Below are 20,692 nucleotides of genomic sequence, written 5' to 3' on the forward strand. Positions count from 1 at the left end.
CATTTGAGTACTTTAAATTCATGACCTTTTAAGCTACATAGATCAAATGAAAGACAGGCTTTGTGAGCTGCAGATTTCTGGGCACACAAAGTACTATTTTTGCATTTGTGACACAGGCTACCTACGCTGACAAGTTCTCCAAAACTACATGTTTGAAGGCAACAAAAATGGATCACCTGCTTTTCTCAGGTGCTCTGTTCAGAAAGCATTATCAGCAAGTAATTATTCTTTTCTTTTAATCCCTTCATCATGAGAGGAAAATCATGCAACCTAAGTGCAGCTAGGAAGAATAAGCAACAGAAATTCATTTAGTTTTACTCCAGATAAGTCCAAATATAGATATGTGCATACTGCACACTGCTTGGATTGGCCACAGACCTTGGCAACACACAGCCATCCTTCCTGTTGGTTCAAGGCAATACAGATTTTTTTGGGTCAAAAAAGGACTCTGCAAGGCTCTAATTTCTTTTTCTAAATGGAAAACAAAACAAGATTAAAAAAAAGCCAGATGATGTAGTGGAAATGCCTTGGGCTTTTGACACTCTGAGTTTTGTTCTGCTGTTCTCCCGCAGAGCTGTGACTGCCAATGGCTACGTGAGTTTCTGTCAGGTGTGTGCCAGGTTTCATGGATCCTATTTCTCATCTTTCCAGAGCAACCTTGAGGCCTGTCACTGTCCATTAAAGGGTAATTTGAAGTAGCCATATTCTCTCACATACATTGCTGCAATCGCTGGCAAATTCAAAGGCACCTTTCCTCACTCTTCTCCACGGTACACCCTGTTGCCAGTATTTGCCAGTCACATCCATGGAATAATGAGATTCTGAGAGTGAATGCAAAATTCTGATTCCTTGCAGAATCAGTTGATGGACTCGAACAGAAACTTTAACTTGACAATAAGACAAAGATGAATGATCATTTACATACTTGAAGACAGCAATCAGCAGGTTTACCAACAGGATATTTGCTACCAAAAGGTAACAGGCCATAATAGCAGGAGTGAGCCAGGCCCCTGGGATGCAGGGAGGGAGGCGTTTACCATCGTCATCATAAAGATTGTCCCCACAAGGAGCTGAAGGAAAAATGGGAAAGGTATTTTTCACAAATTGCCCAATATTTAAAAATACTACTCACATTTATTTAATGATGACACATGCGTTTTTGTATGCAAAATTTTTACTTCAAATTCTGCTTCTAGCTACATATTCCATATAAATGAACAGAGGCAACCCCGTACTGTACAGTATGGCTTTCTATTCACATGGATTTTCTTTCTCTCACAGTAACAGTCAAAGACCAGATCTAAATGTGTATACGTACATATTAATAGTGGAATTACAAATGAATTATTAAACCTTGCTTGTGAGCATAACTTGCCAAAGAGATAAAAGCATTGCCTTAGTGGTACCAGATTGCTGAGCATAAATTCAACATGTATGGGGGCACAGTGTATTAAATATATTCAATATATTTTATTTTATATATTTATGTATTTATGTATATTTTAATGGCCCTGACCAGCTTCACTGGGGGTTTACAGCTACATCCCCTCTGCACACTTGGTCCCTGCCTGAGCTATGTCTCCCCCTGCCTCCAGGATGGACCTTGGACCAGTGTTAGTCCCCTGGATGAACCCTTCTGTCTCTAACCATGTCTCTTTCGCCCCTTACTGGATTCCCTAGATAGATCCCAGACTATTACTTGACCTGTCTGGGGCTGGTAATGTTACCAGCAGGTTAATGCTACCAAAAAAATCAAATTCTAAAATGAAAATTATATAGTAACAGCAAAACAAGACTACTGAAGATGGGACAAAAATTGAGAATATTGATGAAACCAATAAAAAATAATTGCCCAAAGTAATTCTAAGATTACACAGGTTGTCTTGGGTAAGAGATGTCTTGGAGTTGTAAATGCAGCAAGTTTGTTCTGTATGTAAGCGCAGTGCCAACATATCTGATTTCAAATGTAAGGCTAACTTTTGGAGCCATTTAGTAGCAGGTAAAGTTTTTGTCAGCCACAGGTTCTTTAGCTGTAATCTAAGCAAATGCAAAGTCTGACAAAGTTCATAACAGATTTAGTTTATGTGAATAGAAAACCTAGTATTCCTAAACATTTTGCAAAAAACCCCAATGCTTCAATCTCACTTGAAAAATACTTCAAAATATTTGAAAACAAACTAAGCTTATTTACTGAGGTATCAAAGAGCTATTTGGACTATAATTAAAAACATTTATTTTACTTGCTTTCAAACATCAGACCTACATTTTCCTCTGGTTTTCCTAAGAAAAGTATAGCAAGCAAGTTAAGTGAATCCTAATTTTATTCAAATGTACCAATGAAAATACTGCCAAAACCACAGTAATATTTTATCTATGTAATCAAAGGGAATTAATTCTACAATGCCACTTACACATCATGTTTTAAAAAAAACCTAATATTTTACTGGTGGTGTACTGGAAACAAGTCTTAGCAACAACTTAAACTCAGTTAAAACTTCTGATCTGCATTTTGTATTAAAATATTTTTCCTCTGCTTATTTTCAAATGAAACTATTACAGTAGAAAAACAACATTCACACCTGAATATTGGATGAGTGCTGTAATTAAAATATGAGTAACTAGTCAAGAAAAATATTAAATAAGCACATTCAGCTAAATGAGATAATCAGCTCTCCACAGAGACTTACGATTGATTTCCATGGCATAGACTGAACATCATTCCAAAGGAATGGAATATTAAAGGAAGCAGGGAGAGAAAAAAGAAAACAACAGAATAATAAAGAAACAGAACCCAAAAAAAGATGATTGGAAATACAGTTCTGCTGCCAAGAAAAGATAAACAATTCAAATGTCAGAAGAGACATATGCTGAGAAGAAACGTCTTTGTTAAAAATGCATTGCATTCTGCAATTTCCTTTCCATGCTGTTTTCCCCAAATGTTACATATGGCAGCAAACTAATGATAATAATATATCACAAAATGCTTCTGGCAGATGATCATTTATATACATGATACTTCTGGCAAGTAAACAAAACTGGCCGTCAACACGAAGCAACTCAAAATTATCACACAAATATCATTCTTTTAGCTATTATGGAAACATTTTCTCCTTTTTGGTTTTTTTTTTTCCCTTTTTTTTTTTTTTTTTTAACCACCCTGGCTTTGAATCTGTCAGCTGTTTCTTTTGAATAGCTACAATTCCATTAATAGACATGCTAATATGTGCTGTAATGACATCAGTATCATTAATACCCATTTTGACTACCAGTCTGGCTACTTGCTTGCCAATTCCTAAATGCTGGTAAGAAAAGTCATGCTATTGAAAGAAACTCAACCAGGCTTCTCTATTTTTTAAGAATATGATGCTGTTGTGTACAAGATACTGGTAACTTCTTGCTTGTGCACATCTTCTAAAGAGTGAACCACACAAGAGCTTCCTGGGTGCATTAGGAAAAGTGTTACCAGCAAATTAAGGGAGGTAATTATTCCTCTCTACTCAGCTCTGGTGAAACCACACCTGGACTTGTGTGTCTGGTTCTGGGCTCCCCCATAGAAATTAGGCATGGACATACATATCAGAATAGTCCAGTCATGGGCCACAGAGATTACTAAGGTGATTGGACTGTCTGAAAAGTGAGGCAAGACTGAGAAAGCTGCAATAATTTAGTCTGCAGAAGGTGAAGGAGATCTTACCAATGTTATAAATACCTGATGATGTGTGGGAGAAAAGAACACAGGGACAGACTCTTCTCAGTGAAAGAAGCAGCAGTGGGCAGTGAGCAAATGTTACAGCATGTGCCACAACACGATCCCAGAGAGCGACCTGCGTCTCTGAGCCCGGAGCATGCCGTAGAAAACGCTGAGGATTTAACACGAAGGGGTGGGTTCTCGTTTGGTGACCAACAAGTGCTTTATTGAACACAGCCTCGAATAGGTTCAGGGACGAGAACAAGAGTTGGTCTGAGGGCTCAGGGTTAAATGGGCAAAAGGTGCAGCTCTGAGGGTCAAGGGCCAATAGGGATAAAGGAAAGTGGTGCATGGGAGCAGCTAAGGGTTGGGAGAACCAACAGGACAACAGGAGTGGAGTACACTGTGGCAAAAACAAGCCAGTGAGAGAGGGAAGGGATTGAGGGAGGAAAGAACATTCTGGAAAGGGTACATAAATGGTCAATAGGGGCTGCACTGGGGTGACATAACTGACAAACCAATGAGGGAACAAACTTAATGAGACATTAACATATGACTGCAAAGGCACATGGGAGGGATGCCTTTTCTAGAGGGGCGTCTCTCTCCATTTGCCTTTGCCCCACCAGGGTTGGGGCATGACCCCTGGGCCTCCACAGGCAAAGGTGGAAAGATGGGCAATTCCATTTAAACTGGGTTGTCCAGAGAGGCTGCACAGTCTTCATCCTTCAAGATACTGTAAACATGACTGGACAGTCCCTAAGCAATCTGGGATAAATCTAATTTACTCTGTTTTGAGCAGGAAAGTTCAACTGGATGATCTCCAAAGATGCCTTCCAAGCCCAGCAAATTCTGTGACTTGTGATCTCCAGAGGACAACCTATCCTCAAAGAAGCTACTGACAAAGTCCAACTGCCTTCTTTCAGAGGGAAAATTTGATGTAATACTCCTTCCATAAATTATTTACACCCCTGGGCCTTGCCAAAACCAGCCATTAGCAATTGAGTCAAGAGTCATATTAGAGTGCCCATAGCCATTACTCTTGACTCCAGAGGCTGTTTTGGTGGTGTACAGAGAACCACAGACAGATTAGAGTGAAAACTTCTAATTGAAAGCAAGAAGATCTTCATGTGTCAGTCCATAGACTTCTACACAGGAGAAATGTAGAGAACAATTGTAAGGCAGTGTAGAAGAATGTCCTGCATAGCCTGAATCATTTTAATATTAAAACAACACAAACCCACAAATTTCCAAGTTAGTTTATGCTTAGGCTACCCACACAGAAAAGCTTCTGACCTGGAAAGGACCAAGTAGCTGAACTTGTACAACCAAAAAAGAAAGACCAAACCTTTTGTCCCCCAAATCTTTTGAACTTCTGAAGAACGATTTCCAATCCAAAGCATCCTGAGTATATGACTGAGAAATGACTGGAAGCATGACAGAAGCCTGGGACACCTCTTATGCTAAAGAGATGGCTGGCAGGGTTATGTGTTTTGATTTTTAAAGAAATCAAACTCTTTACACTGGCAAACATTCTTTGTTCAAACTGAAGTAGGATTTGAATGCACATGGTGAGATAAGGGATAGCCCATTACAGTCGCTTCCTCTCCACAGGAGAATTGTCCCACTTGTGAACCAGGATAAGCTCAGGATCTCTCATGTGCACCAAAACTGCACTATCAGACAGCAGATGACTGGTTTGACCCTTCACTTGTCGAGGATAACTTACTGTACTAAGTTACATTAATGAAACAAGCATTCACCAGGAAAATGAAGTTGATCTGATTGTACACTGTTCAGAAACAGATGAATGATACTTTATTCCTTTCTAAACAGTTAAAGCACACTTTAATGACATTTAGAATAGAAGCTTCTCATGATGATGAATCTTAATGGTTTTTGAACTTAGACCTTCAGGTTCTTTGGCCTTCCACTTTCCCTACCTGTCAGTATATGCAGGTGACTGAAGTGACACAAACACAAAGCTGAAACAGCAGCTTGTATTATTTCAGATAAAGTGCAAACTACATGATACACACTAGAGGAGGCCAGCTGCACATTGGACTGTCCTACAAATTTCAAATATTAACACAAAATTAGCAGTAACAGGACATCTTACATCTCCTTGAAAATACTGGCAGCTATTTTTTAAAAGTGTGCAGGTTTCCTGTAAGAAAGGTGATTTCCAAATCCAAAGCTAATCAAGTGGAGTTTTCTTTTTTTGTTTTGTTTTCCCATAGGTGTAGAAAAGAACAACATGAGTGATTCATGAAATGAAAACATTTCTGAAAGCAGACAGATGTATGACTGGGAGTAAAAATGCATGAGCTCATTCTTGTGAGTTGGAGATGAAAGGATATGTGTATTTTAACCTCCTGTGCAAGGGATTTATTTCTTTTCTTCTTCTGTTAGAACTGACTCTTAGTAAACCTTTGAATGAAAAGAACATTTCAGAACAATGTCTGTTGATCCCTGCAAGTAAACAGAACACTTAACACTGCCACACTCTTGGACAGGAGAACATTCTGGACTACATCACTTTCTGTGTTAACTGAATTTGAAAAAACCAAGAGAGCAGTCATGCAGGTGGGGAACAGAAAATCGTCTGCCACAAGAAAACAAGAACAATATCATCATAAAGCAAAAACACTACTTCCAAATTAAAAGCAGTCTTTAATTTGGATCTGATCATCTGCCTCAGAAACAGGAAACAGACTCTTACTATGAATTCTACTCTTACGGTCTATCTGGTCAGCGAACACCTCTCCGTAGATCATCCAGTAGGGCATGTAGAAGATGTTGCGAGCCAGTCTCCAGGAGGGCTCCTCGTCTGGGTGCAGGATAGCCTGGCGAGCTACTCCAAAGCTCATCAGAACCACAAGCATGATGACCACAAAGTACAGCATATCAATCATCTGCATGGAGAGACCACAGAGAGGCTCTTAGCACCACCAGGGAGCACAGGGGCAGCAGCAGGTCTGTCTACCAGCACGCATTACAGCAAAGATGAAAACAGCAAGAGAATCTTCTTGACATCATTCTTTAAGTGCTACTCAGCTATTAAGCATACATACAAATGCAGCAAAAGTAGCTACTTAAAGGAATACAGATTATATTTAAAAATACTTAAAATGCTAAAATCTTTGCTATCCCTGTTCCCCTCTGCAACAAATGTACTATGCTGTGGTTTCAGCACAGACCTCCTCTGTGGTTGCAAAGACATGATATAATCATTGCTGTACCATCTCCTGTGTACCTGCATGATCCTGGTGTACCTGCCATCTGTTATTGCATGAGTATAATATCTTATGTGAGTGTGTGAAATTGATACAGCTACTTTTCACAGGCTGTATTCAGTCCTACTTGATAGAAAATCTCTTTTTAAAGCAGAATGGAATTTAATTTCCCACAAAGTTCTTAAAAACATAATTTATAGCAAATTAGGCACTAACCATCTTTCCAATCATCATGACGTAAGGTCCCAGATATTTGTTCACACCAAAGATATCTAGTACTCTAATGTACCAGAAAATGATATCTACGCAGTAAATCACTCTTCCATAACCCATGTAAGGCTGGTTCTGCAGGCGAAGAATTGCTCCTATGATAAATACTGAAATAGCCACCAAGTCAGTAATATTCCAGTATTCCTGGAGCCAAACTTTGATTTTTTGGCTCAGCTTGCCAGGCTCTGACATCAGAATCTGAAATGAAAAAACAAACAAACGAATGAACATGCAACAATGAAACAATTGGAAAAAGCTCCAAGTTACATTTTTGAAGTAATGGTGGTGAAAAAAAACCAATCTTGTCATATTCAACAGGTGTCTGAGGCCCCCCTCCACTGTCAGCAAAATTTGTTTCAAGCAAGAATACTTTCAGTTATTAGTATATCTCAGAATATGAGACTCTTCTCTCTCCTGTGTGCCTCTCAACCCTGTGCACAAGTCCACGCCACTATAATCTTTAAGAGCGAGCTTATGGTTGTTGGTATGGTCAGACTTCACCTCTCTGACTTTCTCCAAGGCCAACGTCACAATGTATGAGATGACAATCCATTCCTGGACTGATGGCCACCGTTCCATCCGCACCAAGATGATGTAATTAAATAACATCAAGTAGCCAAGGTATGATATCTGCCAAAAAAGAGGAAAATCCTTTATGGACTCTAGATGATGTATCCTAGGATCATTCCAAATTAGGCAGTATTCAATTACTTAAGATGGCTTACACACACACACACACACACACAAAACAACCCCAGTCTACACTAATTTCCATTACAAAGTCCTGGATTATTAGTGTAAGCCAAAAGAGCTACTCCATTTTCTATAACCACTTGTGTAAACATCAAACTGGTGATGATGGTGTCTCCAAGCTGCAAAGCAGCCTTTGGTGACCAGCCAAACTAAAAAATTCTGAGACCTTGGAAATCCAAAGCTAAGAAATCAAAAAGGATTCAATGACTTTGCAGGGAAAAAATCCTGGAAGCAAAACAGTAACAAACCAAAAGATATTTCAGGGAGAAAATGAAATTTTCTAAAGAATGGAATTTTCAGTGTGAAATGTTTACCCACCATCTAAAGGCAGAACAGAGAGTAAAGCTGTGAGCAGCACCTGCCTGGAAGGGGAAGGGAAAATAAAGAGCCATACAGCCTACTTGCTTTCTCCACTCTGTAATGATGTGGCCGAGTCCATCTGGGCAGAATATGCTTTTCAGCTGAAGCCAGAGGCATACAAACTTCATTTATCAGTTCCTCTTCCTACACTCGTTACTTAAACCCATCCACATGGACAGTTTGCAGGTGTTTTGATTACTGTAAGTAGCTCCCAGTCTCAGGAGCAAGTTTCTTGCTGAAGTCTAATTCAGTAAGAGCAGAGAAGGCTGCATCACCAGAGAAGAAACATCAGGCAGAAGGCAGTCAAATCCTCTTAGCTAAGGAGCCTGATAATGCAGGAAAGCACAGCCCCCTTTTACTCAGTTCCCTAATAACTTTGCTAATTAGGACATTCATATGAACCTGTGTGTTGAGGCTAAGTGTGAAATATTCAGCTGCTGAAGACCCTTACTTGCACAAGAAAAAATATTTCCTTCTCTGCAGGAAGCAGGCTTGCTGCAAAGCCCTCCACACTGGCACAGCCACGGGCCTCCAGCAGCTAAAGGAATCACAGAGGCTGTGGAATATATGATCGAGACAGCTGAATTATCTCATTTGTTGAAAGAAGGAAAACAGCAATTCTAAAGCACTCTAAACCAGGCCCTTTATATCTGGGGCTTTTTTAGTCTACTAACATTTCTTTGCACTGTAAAACCCTGTTGACTACTTTTCTTTGAAATTAAATAGGAGTTTCATTTTTAAATTATTAACTCAGGTGGCAGAAAAGGATCAATGTAGTTTTTTTGTGATTAAAATGTGCTAAAACTAAAAATCTACGTATTACTATGAACTATCAGGTATCAGGCATCTTAATCTTGAACACATAAGAAACCAGTATCCATTTTACAGGGCACACATAAAATTTATGAGCAGTGGCACAAATAGATATTCTATTATAATAGTTTAACACCAGACAATTCTTGATGCAATAAACAGAAAATTAGATGCTTGTCGAAAGTAAGTATTTTAGTTTAGATTGGTTTTGTTTTAATAAAAGTTCCTATGAAGTCTTAGCAGACTAGGATCTGTGCTCCCATCTAGGCTGCACCCATCAGAGCAAATGGAAATGATACTATGGAGTTACTTCTTGGGTCCTAAAGGATATTTCAATGCACAACAGGAGGCAGGTCCTTTAGAAAGCAGGAGAATCAGCCTAGCTTGGATTGAGTGACTGGATTGTGGTGCTTGCAGTTAGTTTGGTATATTCTACACAGAGCCTCCTTCACAGCATGTAAGAGCTTTAGAGGCTGACAATGTAAGCTTCAGTTATTCATTCTGTTTTACTGCCTGTGCATTTTCCTCTGAATAAAGAGAGTGCTTTACTCATCAGATTCCACAAAAGTCAGTAAAAAATTTATTTATTACATGGTTATTACTTTTACATCGGAATCTTTTGCACTTCACAGGTGTGAGAACAACGATCAGTATCAGTTTAATCATCATGACTTACTGTGTAGAACCAAAATTTGACAATAGGTGCATTATAGAATTCATAGATCTTTGTTCCAATTGGAAGGCTCTGTTGTTTTTTCTTTCCATTCTCTTCATCTCCCTTTCGGGAGCCTGTATCTGCATTTGCATCCTGGAAGACCAAAGTTGTCAGATTTTATCAATACACAGCAGTAAAAATAGTAGTTTTCCTCAACCACGGCCCCAGCCAACTGTTAACTGCACAGGGATTCCCCTGAGCAACAGACCTCTTCTTTAAAGTATATAAACAGAATTCTGTAAATCTGTGGAACTACACAGGCACTTCCTGTGCCCTGAGAATCCAGTCTACACACTCCCATAATTCTTCACTGATTTTACCCCCCAGAGGCAGTTGAGATTTTAACCTGAGTGAGCTACAGCATAATCAGAGAAGTCAGAAAAATGAGTAGTCCTGAGATATTAGAACTTTCTAATAATTTCAATTACTGACCGCATTTTCCTCCTCTTTTTCTTTTCCTTCCTCATTTTCTTTTGATGTCTGGTAGGAATAGTCATCATAACTCCGGTACTCTAGGAAAAGGATGGTGGGAGGGAAAAGAATTCCCATTATAACCTGTAAACAAGAAAGAACTCAACTCAGTATTTGTTTATATTATGAGTTTTGTAACAAGGTAGGTCCCAGCCCAAAATTTTCCTTTAAATAGTATTCAAGATATTCTGCCATCCTCAAGCCTATATAAATGAGAAAGTACTTAAGAAGCATTAGCCATAAGGTACTGCATGAAATATGGTATCCTGAAAAGCCTCCCATCTCCACAAATACCCTGCAATTTTTGCTATATAAACAGTATGTATAACAAAGTGCTCCATCCAACGAACTCTGTTTGGAAATAATGCAGAACAGAAATACCTTAAGGCCAGGGTTTTTCCGCATGCGCAGTCGCCCCATCCACATGTCTGTTAGGAGCATCTGGCTGCAGGTGTGAGCAATGAAGTCCCTGTGTTTAGCTGCCACAGCCAACTTCAGGCAGGTAGAATTACTCCAGTTTTTCAGTTCATACGTCAGCAGTTTCATGGCAATCTGCTCATCATGTTTATAGGACTGATCCAAGAGTTCAACAGCCAGCTGGCCAAAATCTCTGGAAGATACAAAATAAGATCAGTGAAGCTTGACTTCACTGAAATCAGTCTCCTTTGGGGTTTTAGCTCTCTTCACTGGGCATCATGTTTATCCACACATGTATAGTGACAAGAACAACTAATCTCAAGCTTGATTTGGGACAGTCTACAAAAGTTCCAAACAAACTGTTAGTGAACAGAGGGAATTTGCTTAGACCAAGAACATCTTCAAGGCAGTTTAGATATATCATCACATACTCAATTTGCAGGAGTAAATTCTGAAAATAACTTTGTGGAATAAAACTAGCTAGTTTTACAGAGAGAAGCTGAAGAAAGAATGCATTCTGTTGGAAAAAATGCAAGTCTTCTCCTTGCCTAGTGTTGCCTTAAGATCCTGAGACCACATTTTGCCTTGTCTGTAGTTGATAAATTTGCTCCAAAATGGCATTCTGTGAAAGTACATTTAGAAATGAATTGTACTGAACTAAAAAGTAAAATTTCTCAGCAAGCTTCTAGCAAGTAGCTATGAAATCTGCTCTGCATCTACTAACTTTGAGTTGTTGTCCAGATCCTGAGAGATGTCATCCACCAGCTCACTCTCTGAAGATTCATGGGCCATAGACTTGTAGAGTTTACAAGCCACAAGTGCCTTGGCCATGGATTCCTCCCCTCGTTGCCAAAGGAACAGGGCCATCTTCTGCCGTTTCATGAGCACAGCCCACACCATCAGCTCATGAAAGGGGTACTGAAAGCGGCTCACTTCTGGGTCATCCACATCAATATCAATCTCTTCCTCCTTTTTTTTCTTTTTCTTCTTCCCTTTGGTGGGAGGCTCATCATCCTGGGAAGAAAAATTGTTCCTATCAGCTTTTAACAGCTCACCTGACAACAGCACCATGCAAGGAACAAGTACTGAGAGGACACATTAATACTCAAAGTTCTAATTTGGTTTTGTTGTTCGCTACCATTCATGAAATAGGACAGAGCATGCACTGGGCAAGCACACACAGATTTTATTCAGGGTGCTGTTTCTTGTACACATAATTACAAGTCACCCATCTTGGAAAAGTGCAGTAGAATGCCTTGAAGGCATCTCTTCACACTGCATTGGAATTGCAGTGTGAATTGCAGATATCTACTGCACATGGAATTGCATAGCTGGTTTGCAACAAATTACGACTTAATGAATTCCTCTGCAGTGTCAGTGGAACTCTAACAAAGCTGAATTCCCTACAGATAGGCTCCACTGCCATTTCCAATTCCATATCTCTGTGTCTATCCCTGCAGAGCAGTGCTGCACATCTTCCAGGTACCAGAGCACTTTTCTGACTGACATGCAGGCCATGGCAACATGCAAAAGGCAAAGACAGGCACACAGCACCCTTAAGAACAGCAAGATACCAAAGGGAATCTTCACCTTGGAATAAGCAATCTCCTCTTATGTATGCAGTGCACATGGTAGGTATTAAGTATCCCATTTCTTAAAGGGATAGGGAGGATAGGCCATTACTACAGGAACCAACATGGAAGTAACTGAAGGGAAGTAGTGACAATGAAGCAGGATCCTGAAGGGAGAAAAGCCATGATTGGGAAAATTAGGGTTTAAAAAATGTAGGAAGAACATTGCATATATAAGTGTAGACAGAGCTCATCATCATTGGAGACCTAGTCCAATCTCAGAAGTAGATTGCAAGTAAAAGAAATTGCTATTCTACAAAATCAGTTCTTGTTCAATCAAGTTCAGCATAATGCACTATTTTTCAACAAAATGTGAATTTAAATCCAAATTCAGAGTTCAGCCTCCCACACCATTTCCAAAGATGACTCCTCAGCTCAGTAACTGAGCATAAACTTCTCCTTCAGCAGTTTTAAGAACTGCAAGTGGTGACCTCTGTCTTCTATGGAAAATTCAGGGGTCATCAATTGCACAAAGTATTTCCTATCTCTGAGGCAGAGGACATAAAATCTCAAATGGAGGACAAAAAATTAGGTCCTCTACACCCTAGGAAAATCAAATAAAAACAAAACCCTGTCTAAGACAGAAAGTGCTGAGGAGTCTAACCTTCCTGTTTTAGAGCTGCTAACACTGGAAATTAAAAAAACCTAACCACACAGAGTCACAGCAATTTATTGATCAATTCAGCAAAAGAAATGTAAATGCTCTTTGAACTTTTTCTTTCTCTTGGAAGAAGGAGCAGGCTCTACCTGCTGTCAAGTGGAAAGAACACTTCAGCTTGTGCCACATGAAACATTTCTCACTGAAAGAAACAGGAAGATCAAAATGTTCTTTTGGAGAAGCACTGTGATCGATGCTAATCAAAAAGAGTCAGAGCTCTGAGGGGCTGAGCTTTTGGTCTTGATCCAGCAGGAAATAGGAAGCTGATCAGATAGATTAAACACAACCTCTTTCAGAGGTTCTCTACAGATTTCTCAGTTGAGAAATGAGCTGCTTCTCTGGCTGGGAAAAGAGGGGCATTTATGTGTGGGTATGGTTCACATCATCTGTAACACAAGCAGCATGAACACTTACTGTGCTTGAGCACTATCACAGCATTAGTAAAATCCCACTTCCCAGAGAAATGCACCTCCCTCTTGCTTTCCTGGTCTATAGTGATATTTCTTTTTTCAGAAACAAAAGCAACTACCTCTAAAACAGAGTTTTCAGGTCTCATCCCAGATTTGTTTCTGCTTAATTACATATTTCTACAGGTACACAAGCAATTGAGGTAGGGGCTGGACCCAAAATTCTGGATCAGCATCACTGTTTACAAAACGTGGTGCCATGACAGTAGCAAGGATGTTTTATGGTGGAGGGCAGCACCTGACCTCCTTGGTTTACACTCAAATTAAATATTTTCTCTATGGTAAAACATCATTAAGCACAGAAATTGTTATTTCATGGTTAAAGGAGATTTTGCCATAAGTAGCACTGCTGGATTATATTCTCTTTTCAATGTTGTTAATGTGTACACATGAAAAATTAGATCTACAGTATCTTCCACCATGAAGCATGTTATTACATAATAGTGCTAAAAAATGCCTGAAAACCATTAAGCAGAGCTTTAGGAAGTTTGAAAGATGTAACCCTTAAAAAAAATGGTCAGAAGCATTTAATACTATATTTGGAAAATGGAATGTCCTGTCTAGTTGAAATTATCTGTAAATCACAGTAATAATGAAAAAGCTAAGAGTAAGAACAGAACTGTACCAAGAAATGTTTTGATAAAACCAGTATTTTAAATAAATCCACTTACCTCCATCCCCAGTAGTTTAAGAGCTTTTGGCTGAATATTAAAAAGTAGAAATAAAATCAGTTAGATGGGAGGAAAATTTGAAAGACCAAACAATACTAAGCAAACCCATTTTCATTTGCAAATGTACAGCATTTATTATGAAACTTACTGTCCTAAATAATTGTACCAATAATGCTGCAATTAGTTATTCTTAATTTAAATTGTATTAGCAGGAATGCAATGGGTTAGGATATATCCTGCACTCAAAGGAAATATTTTAGTTCAGACAAGAGTTAAATGAATCTTTTGATAAATAATCCTTTGAGAATTAAAATGACCGCATGGTCACAAAAGCTCAAGAAAAAAAAAAAAAATGCTTCTAAGCACACCACAGTTAGGAATATCTGGATTGCAAACTACTGGAATAGGAGGAAATTCACCTCCAGGTCAGTGTATTCACCATGTCTCATGTCCTCACATCCTTAAACACAGATGTCTTAAAACTTTCTTATGTAACTTCACTCTTGGAGTTTCAACCTCTACCTTGCATTTCTTTAGAATTTAATATGAAGTTAACATGAAGAATTTGATAGAAAAGATTTTTTGCCATCAGCACAATGGCTGCATCCTGAATGAACTCATTCTTACCCTCTTTGGTCCAAATAAATTATTATAAAGTGTCCGAAAACTTTTCCGAGTATAGTTGCAGCGGTAAGCTCCACCCATGAGATATTCCAGGACAAGACCAATATCAATTAGGCTGATATGATAATCTGGTGGAAGATTTCCCTACAAAAAAAAACCCCCACAACTTAATAAGGACTTAGGATAAGAAAACATGACATAGATTAAATTTACTGGCAAGACATATGTCACAATTAAATTGGCACATAGGTATTATTTACAGCCACTGGGTTCAGTCTTTTGTATGAAATTAACTTATTCACATAGTGAAAAATTTTGTGTCATAGATTTTTTTGGTTTTGTTGTTAGCAGAATTCATATTTCTGAACAAATTTTCATTTGATTTACTCATATATCAGTGTCCATACAAGTTTATGTTGTTTACAAGAGTTATATTAATGAACTTAAGAAACTCTGTACCGATTACCATTAATCCAGTATAAAAGCATGACAATTTCATAGTGAATATCCCTGATAATCATACTTTACATACTTTTTTAATGGAAACTTATATTTCATCATATTATCTACAGTTGAGACTAAATGCAGACCATAACTAATGTGCAGCCCAGAATCAAAGCAAACTCTAATTTCAGCGGTTACAGCTAAAACTGGATAATTGTATTGACTTCACTGGAAAAAAAACCAGTGCTTCATTGTCCAAGCTACATCCTACAGCAATGACTGATTGTACAGCACCACTGAGCAGCTGCTATGATGGAACAACTACAGCCTAAGGAAGCACATCACCTCCAGGTTAACCCAACTGAATCCCCGGGACTGCCGCTGAGGGAGGGAGCATGGAAATGCAATGGAATAGAGGAGAGACAGACACAGAACACAGAGGAACATTAGTGACACTCATAGTGACAACACTGAATGAGAAAAGTGTTAAACTGTGAAGCAGATGAATATGAATTATACATTAACACATTACTGCATAATCCCCACATTTGAACCTCCCTGGAATAACTGGGTTTTTTTTCTTGCAGAAATGAATACAGGCGATTAGCTGAATTTTACTGAATAAAAGCTTCAAAACCTCTATGAGAGAAAATACATCAAATCTCACAATGACCCTGCCTATTGACATATAATGAACAAATTTTCACATCATGGAAACAAATGAATAAGAAATTCAGGACAGAAGAGACTTTCTCCCAGGTAAAAGTTGAACTAGTGGGGGAAAAGTAACTGGAAAACACACAAGGAAACAAACAAAAGGCAACAAATTCTGCAGTCATGACTGGGGATTCCAGTTAACCTAGCAGGCCTTTCCATCCACTCCTCCCTTTTAATGCTGCATTGGGAGCCTCTTATAGAGAAGAAACAGTATCAACCTAAATCTCAAATGCCATATTACACTATAGGAGCTTAATTTAATTAACTCCTTAGTTTTAAAATTACTATCACTACCATATCCAATTTAGACTGACGTCATTGTTTGCCACAGAGAGACATTTAACTTTTCTTAACAGCTGTCATCCAATTTCAAATGCCTGCTTGGCCCCATGCTATGCTTGCTTTTACTGTTGATTCACATGGCTAATGCAATCACACAAATGTAACACTGCTTACCTTTTTCACATCTCTGACTAGCAAATGAAGTGTATTTGGTGGACCCAGCCTCTGAAACAAAAATAATTCATGGTCCATTAGAGCTTCAGTTCTTCAGATTTTTTGCAAACACAAAGACAGTGATCTGGCACCTTAAGTAGAACTTCAGACAACAACCATGTGCCATCTCATCCCAGAGGTGTGAAAAGATGGAACTGGGCTACAGTGACAAACACCTGTCTATCAAGAGCAACATCCCTATTTTATAAACCTTTCTGTGGTCAATCAAGTCACATACAATACAGTGGCAAAATATCACAGGGCTTTTTAGTATTTCTGCTCACTCACAGTATTATAAAGTTCCTCCAGTCGAGGAATAGTCAGGAAGTGCTGCATGTTCACTCCATTCTCAATAAGCAGTTTCACAAAGTCCACTCGATCCAGGACCAGTGCATCCAGCATAGCCTGCTCCAGAGAGTTCACCTGAATTGCAGGGTGGAGAATGTGACACCACATGAGTACAAACTAGTCGGCTGGGTAGCAACCATAGCCATTTTCACTACTTAGGTTATGGATTGAGTTCCCACATATGTTGATTAGTCTGTAAGTAAAAAGGAATTTAGAAAATAACATTTTAACCACATGAAGTGAATAGAGATAGCAGAGTTTCCTAAATCTCTAGCAATACAACTGTAGCTTTCAGTCTTTCAACATGTAGCTTTCAATCATTTTGTTCAGTATTTTTAACTAAGCCAGGCATACCATGCTTGACACATTATGTGAAAAAGGGGATTTACTTGCTCAGCATGATAGGAACAAGTTAAACTAACACAGAAAGAAGATGTTTGCTGCTGGTCTTATTTCCTTCTGACAAGTGCAGAGAAGAAGATGCTGCAGCTCAGTATTGACTTGTACTGTTGAGATATGGCTGCATGTGGTGCACATGGGATGAGGGACGGATGCTTGGCTCAAACACTAAACAGCAATCCTGCAGAATCTACAGCTGATCTAGTGCGAATGTGCAAAAGAGCATTCTACAGAATGAGTGTGTATCTTCCTTCTGTCTTTGTACCTCAGAATGAAAAAAAAATCTTCAGCAGTTTTTTATACAAACACTTTCATCTCACCCAGTTCAGGAGTTCAAGTTTTCTTGGGTCTGTTTCTTCTTCTGGTTCTTCTTTTGCTTTTCCTCCCTTTTTCTTCCCTTTTCCTTTCCCTCTGCCTGCTTTAGTCTGAGGTGCTGGAGATTTCTTTTCCTTCTCAGGAGCTGTACCATCAGGAGCTGTAAGGCTTCCTAAAGGCTGTATTTATAATGCATTAAAGTATTAGGAATCTAATTGATCTTACAAATAACTATTTGAGTACACTTCTACCAAGCTCACCCTCCAGTCACCACTTCTCACATTGAGTCAAATAAAAATGATCATTTCTCTAAGTTTAAGGGTCTTTCTGCATAGTCACAGCTTTACCCTTTTTAAAAAGCTGTTATGTCTAACTTAGTAACATTGAAAGTCAAAGCAGTGAAGGAGATTGACTGGGGAGGATTGTTCTCAAAAAATAAAATTAGTGTGAGAAGACTGGGACACTTCAGTTCCTTTGCTCTCTCTGAAAGCAATAGTTGTCAAAATAAATAGCAACAAGAGCTGGACAGAAAGAATTCTTAATAAGAATGCTGCATCCAAATAGCATCCATACTGCAGAGCAGAGAGGAGAGGACAGAGAGCCACTCACTGGTTCATTTCAGCTCTGCAGAGAGTATTTCTATTTATACTTCTCAAGATACATTTATTCTTCAGCTAAAGTCCTTCTCCCTTCCAACCTATCTGCCCAGGGAAGAGGCACACATACACCACACTACTTGTCTGTGATTTGGAGGCTTAACTTGCTCCAGATAATGCTTAGATTACATAAACCCCACAGAGAAGAAAACTGCATTGTAACTACCTGTGCCCTGCACTGACAACGAGAGGATCAAGCCTTTAACAAGGCTTCTTTCCTGGGCTTTTATTAGTCCAAAAAAACTCTCCTCTGCCCAGTTACCACAAATCCATTCAAAAGCCTGGACTAAATTGCAATTGCCAAGTGGCAGCACAGGCTGGTCTGAAAGCAATCTCTGTGAACCTAGAATGACAGTGAATCCCAACTGGCTGGTACTGCTTCCACAACCTGCAGTGCAGAAGTATTGACCAGGCCAAAACAATAACAGTCTTCACTTCTTAGTGGAATCTCTGAATCTAACCACAATAACAGGGAGATTGGGACATTCCATCCAATGAAGTAAGTCTCTCCATTATGCACAGCATGCACATGAATGGTATTCATTTGAGTGTCATTTTATTGCATAGTTTCAACTAAGTTTCAACTCAAGTTTCAACTAAGCAAAAACACCATCAAAATTCTTTCCCCTTCAATCTTACAGCCTTCAGGCTGCTCTCCTCATGACACTTTGGAGTAATTCACTATCAGATGGTCCACACAGTAAAGCAAAAAGCATCAATACAGTGAGACATGAAAATAGTTTAAATAAAGGACTTTAGTTAACCTAGGTGAACTGCAGTGCTTCACCATTGCTGCTAGTGCAGCACCAAAATCCAAGGTATAAATATTACACAACTTAACTTAAACTACATACAAACAAAATGACAAAGAAAATTTGCCTTACTGGCCAGTGGTGTCCAAAGACAAAGATTTGGCTGCGTGCAATGTCTACACGATTCCAGGCCAAAGCCAGGCTGAGCTGATCTGGAGCAGATGCATTGGTACCTAAAGAGAAACACACAGATTTTTCATATTTCACACATGATGAAACAAGACTGAACAATCTCCTGCAATAACTAGAAAACAGCAAGTCTGGCTCCATATCATACTACCATTAGAATAACTCTGACACAAAGCAGTGGATTCATCCAATCAATTTATAGCATCTTCCATTTAACCCCGTAATACTAATTTCCAAAGGATTAATGAGATTACCTCCCTTTTTTTAATAAAAGCTTCCACATTGACTTTTATTCTGATGCTAAAGACAGATATTTAACTCTCCTAAAAGACCCCTCTCAGCTCCTCTGGCTGATACTGTACATAAAAGTGTAAAAATTTCCCCTCTTAATTCCTTTGGGGATTAGCTCTTAATTAGCTTTGGGGACTCCAGAGATCCCATATAGAGCCTGTATCAACTACTGTATACCCACAGACAGAAAACAGTTGTTTCAGCAAATATAACAAATAAATAAGGAACCAATCCTATTGCTCTAAGGTTTAAATGGCACAATCTGAGATCTGGAAAACCCAGACAGCCTTTCATCTTCTCACTTTTTTTTCTAACTTTATGAATGTATGCTTGAACTGCAGTAAAATGAGCTGCAATATCAGCAGTACAGTTGTTGCAGCACTCCCATCCCACACTTTCAAGGGAGGAAAGCTACACAAAACTTTCAATCTAGATTTTAAGCTTCATGCTAATCTGAACATGAACCAAACACATTCAGGTACTTGTTAGAATTCAAGTGAAGAAATCAAAGAGTTGAACACGAAGAGTGAATGCCAGACAGTGCATAGGAACGTCCTCTTGGGATGCTGTTGTGCATCCTTCCTGATGCCTGGAAAACCCACCTTTGAGGAGAGCAGTTAGGATGGACATCTCAATGTCATGCTGCCCTTCCGAGCCCATGCGGAACACGGTGATCTAAAGGGCAGCACAAAACCAAACACACGAAATTACAACACAGGAAAGACACTAAATATGTGGATAGAAAATAGAGCAGAATGGTGCAGCTTTATTATTTCCTACGATTTATGATTTTTCAAAAAGTACAGTTCCACTAAATTTTTCTTGGAAATTTAATTTTCACAGAAGTTTTTAATTAAATTCTTTCACTGAAGTTATCCTAAAATATCCCTGCATCGATGACCATGACAAACTTGATGAAAAATCTTCACCAAATCCATGAATTCTAAAAAGCAGTGACAAAACTGCCATGCAAAACTGACTGTTTTCTGATGGTTCTATTACTTCCCAGTAGAATGGAAAAGGAAATGTTAGTTACCCAAGATAATTATCACAGCATCCCTTTTATTGATGATAACACTCAAATACTTTTTAGCTGCAGGATGTGTTACATATGACAATCAAATACGCAGAACTAAGTAAAAAAAGCAATTATTTCTAGTCACATTTGCTTAGTTCAGTCCATTGCAATTCAATAATCTTAAAAATAGTAATTAATGTAAAGCTTAGCCATTTAACTACATATTAGAAGGCTAATAATTCAGAAATAGAATAACCAAATATTCTATGTTAACAAGCTTAATACCAAATGCAGACA

The 20,692-nt window shown here is 38.8% G+C and overlaps 1 protein-coding gene across 1 annotated transcript in view; it reads right to left on the reverse strand.

Moving 5' to 3' along the window:
- TRPM1 (transient receptor potential cation channel subfamily M member 1) overlaps nucleotides 1-20,692 on the reverse strand; it is an 83,113-nt gene that overhangs the window by 7,827 nt on the left and 54,594 nt on the right. Inside the window, exons 10-24 of the mRNA XM_058847246.1 lie at nucleotides 19,980-20,052; nucleotides 19,030-19,130; nucleotides 17,495-17,668; nucleotides 16,716-16,850; nucleotides 16,389-16,439; nucleotides 14,775-14,915; nucleotides 14,148-14,177; nucleotides 11,445-11,734; nucleotides 10,685-10,913; nucleotides 10,265-10,387; nucleotides 9,794-9,925; nucleotides 7,693-7,821; nucleotides 7,138-7,389; nucleotides 6,426-6,600; nucleotides 926-1,070 (exon numbers count right to left, since the gene is read on the reverse strand). Of these exons, the coding sequence (XP_058703229.1) occupies nucleotides 926-1,070; nucleotides 6,426-6,600; nucleotides 7,138-7,389; nucleotides 7,693-7,821; nucleotides 9,794-9,925; nucleotides 10,265-10,387; nucleotides 10,685-10,913; nucleotides 11,445-11,734; nucleotides 14,148-14,177; nucleotides 14,775-14,915; nucleotides 16,389-16,439; nucleotides 16,716-16,850; nucleotides 17,495-17,668; nucleotides 19,030-19,130; nucleotides 19,980-20,052 (2,180 nt within the window). The remainder of the gene's footprint in view (nucleotides 1-925; nucleotides 1,071-6,425; nucleotides 6,601-7,137; nucleotides 7,390-7,692; nucleotides 7,822-9,793; nucleotides 9,926-10,264; nucleotides 10,388-10,684; nucleotides 10,914-11,444; nucleotides 11,735-14,147; nucleotides 14,178-14,774; nucleotides 14,916-16,388; nucleotides 16,440-16,715; nucleotides 16,851-17,494; nucleotides 17,669-19,029; nucleotides 19,131-19,979; nucleotides 20,053-20,692) is intronic.

Source organism: Poecile atricapillus, chromosome 11, assembly GCF_030490865.1.
Source record: "Poecile atricapillus isolate bPoeAtr1 chromosome 11, bPoeAtr1.hap1, whole genome shotgun sequence".
Lineage (NCBI taxonomy): Eukaryota > Metazoa > Chordata > Aves > Passeriformes > Paridae > Poecile > Poecile atricapillus.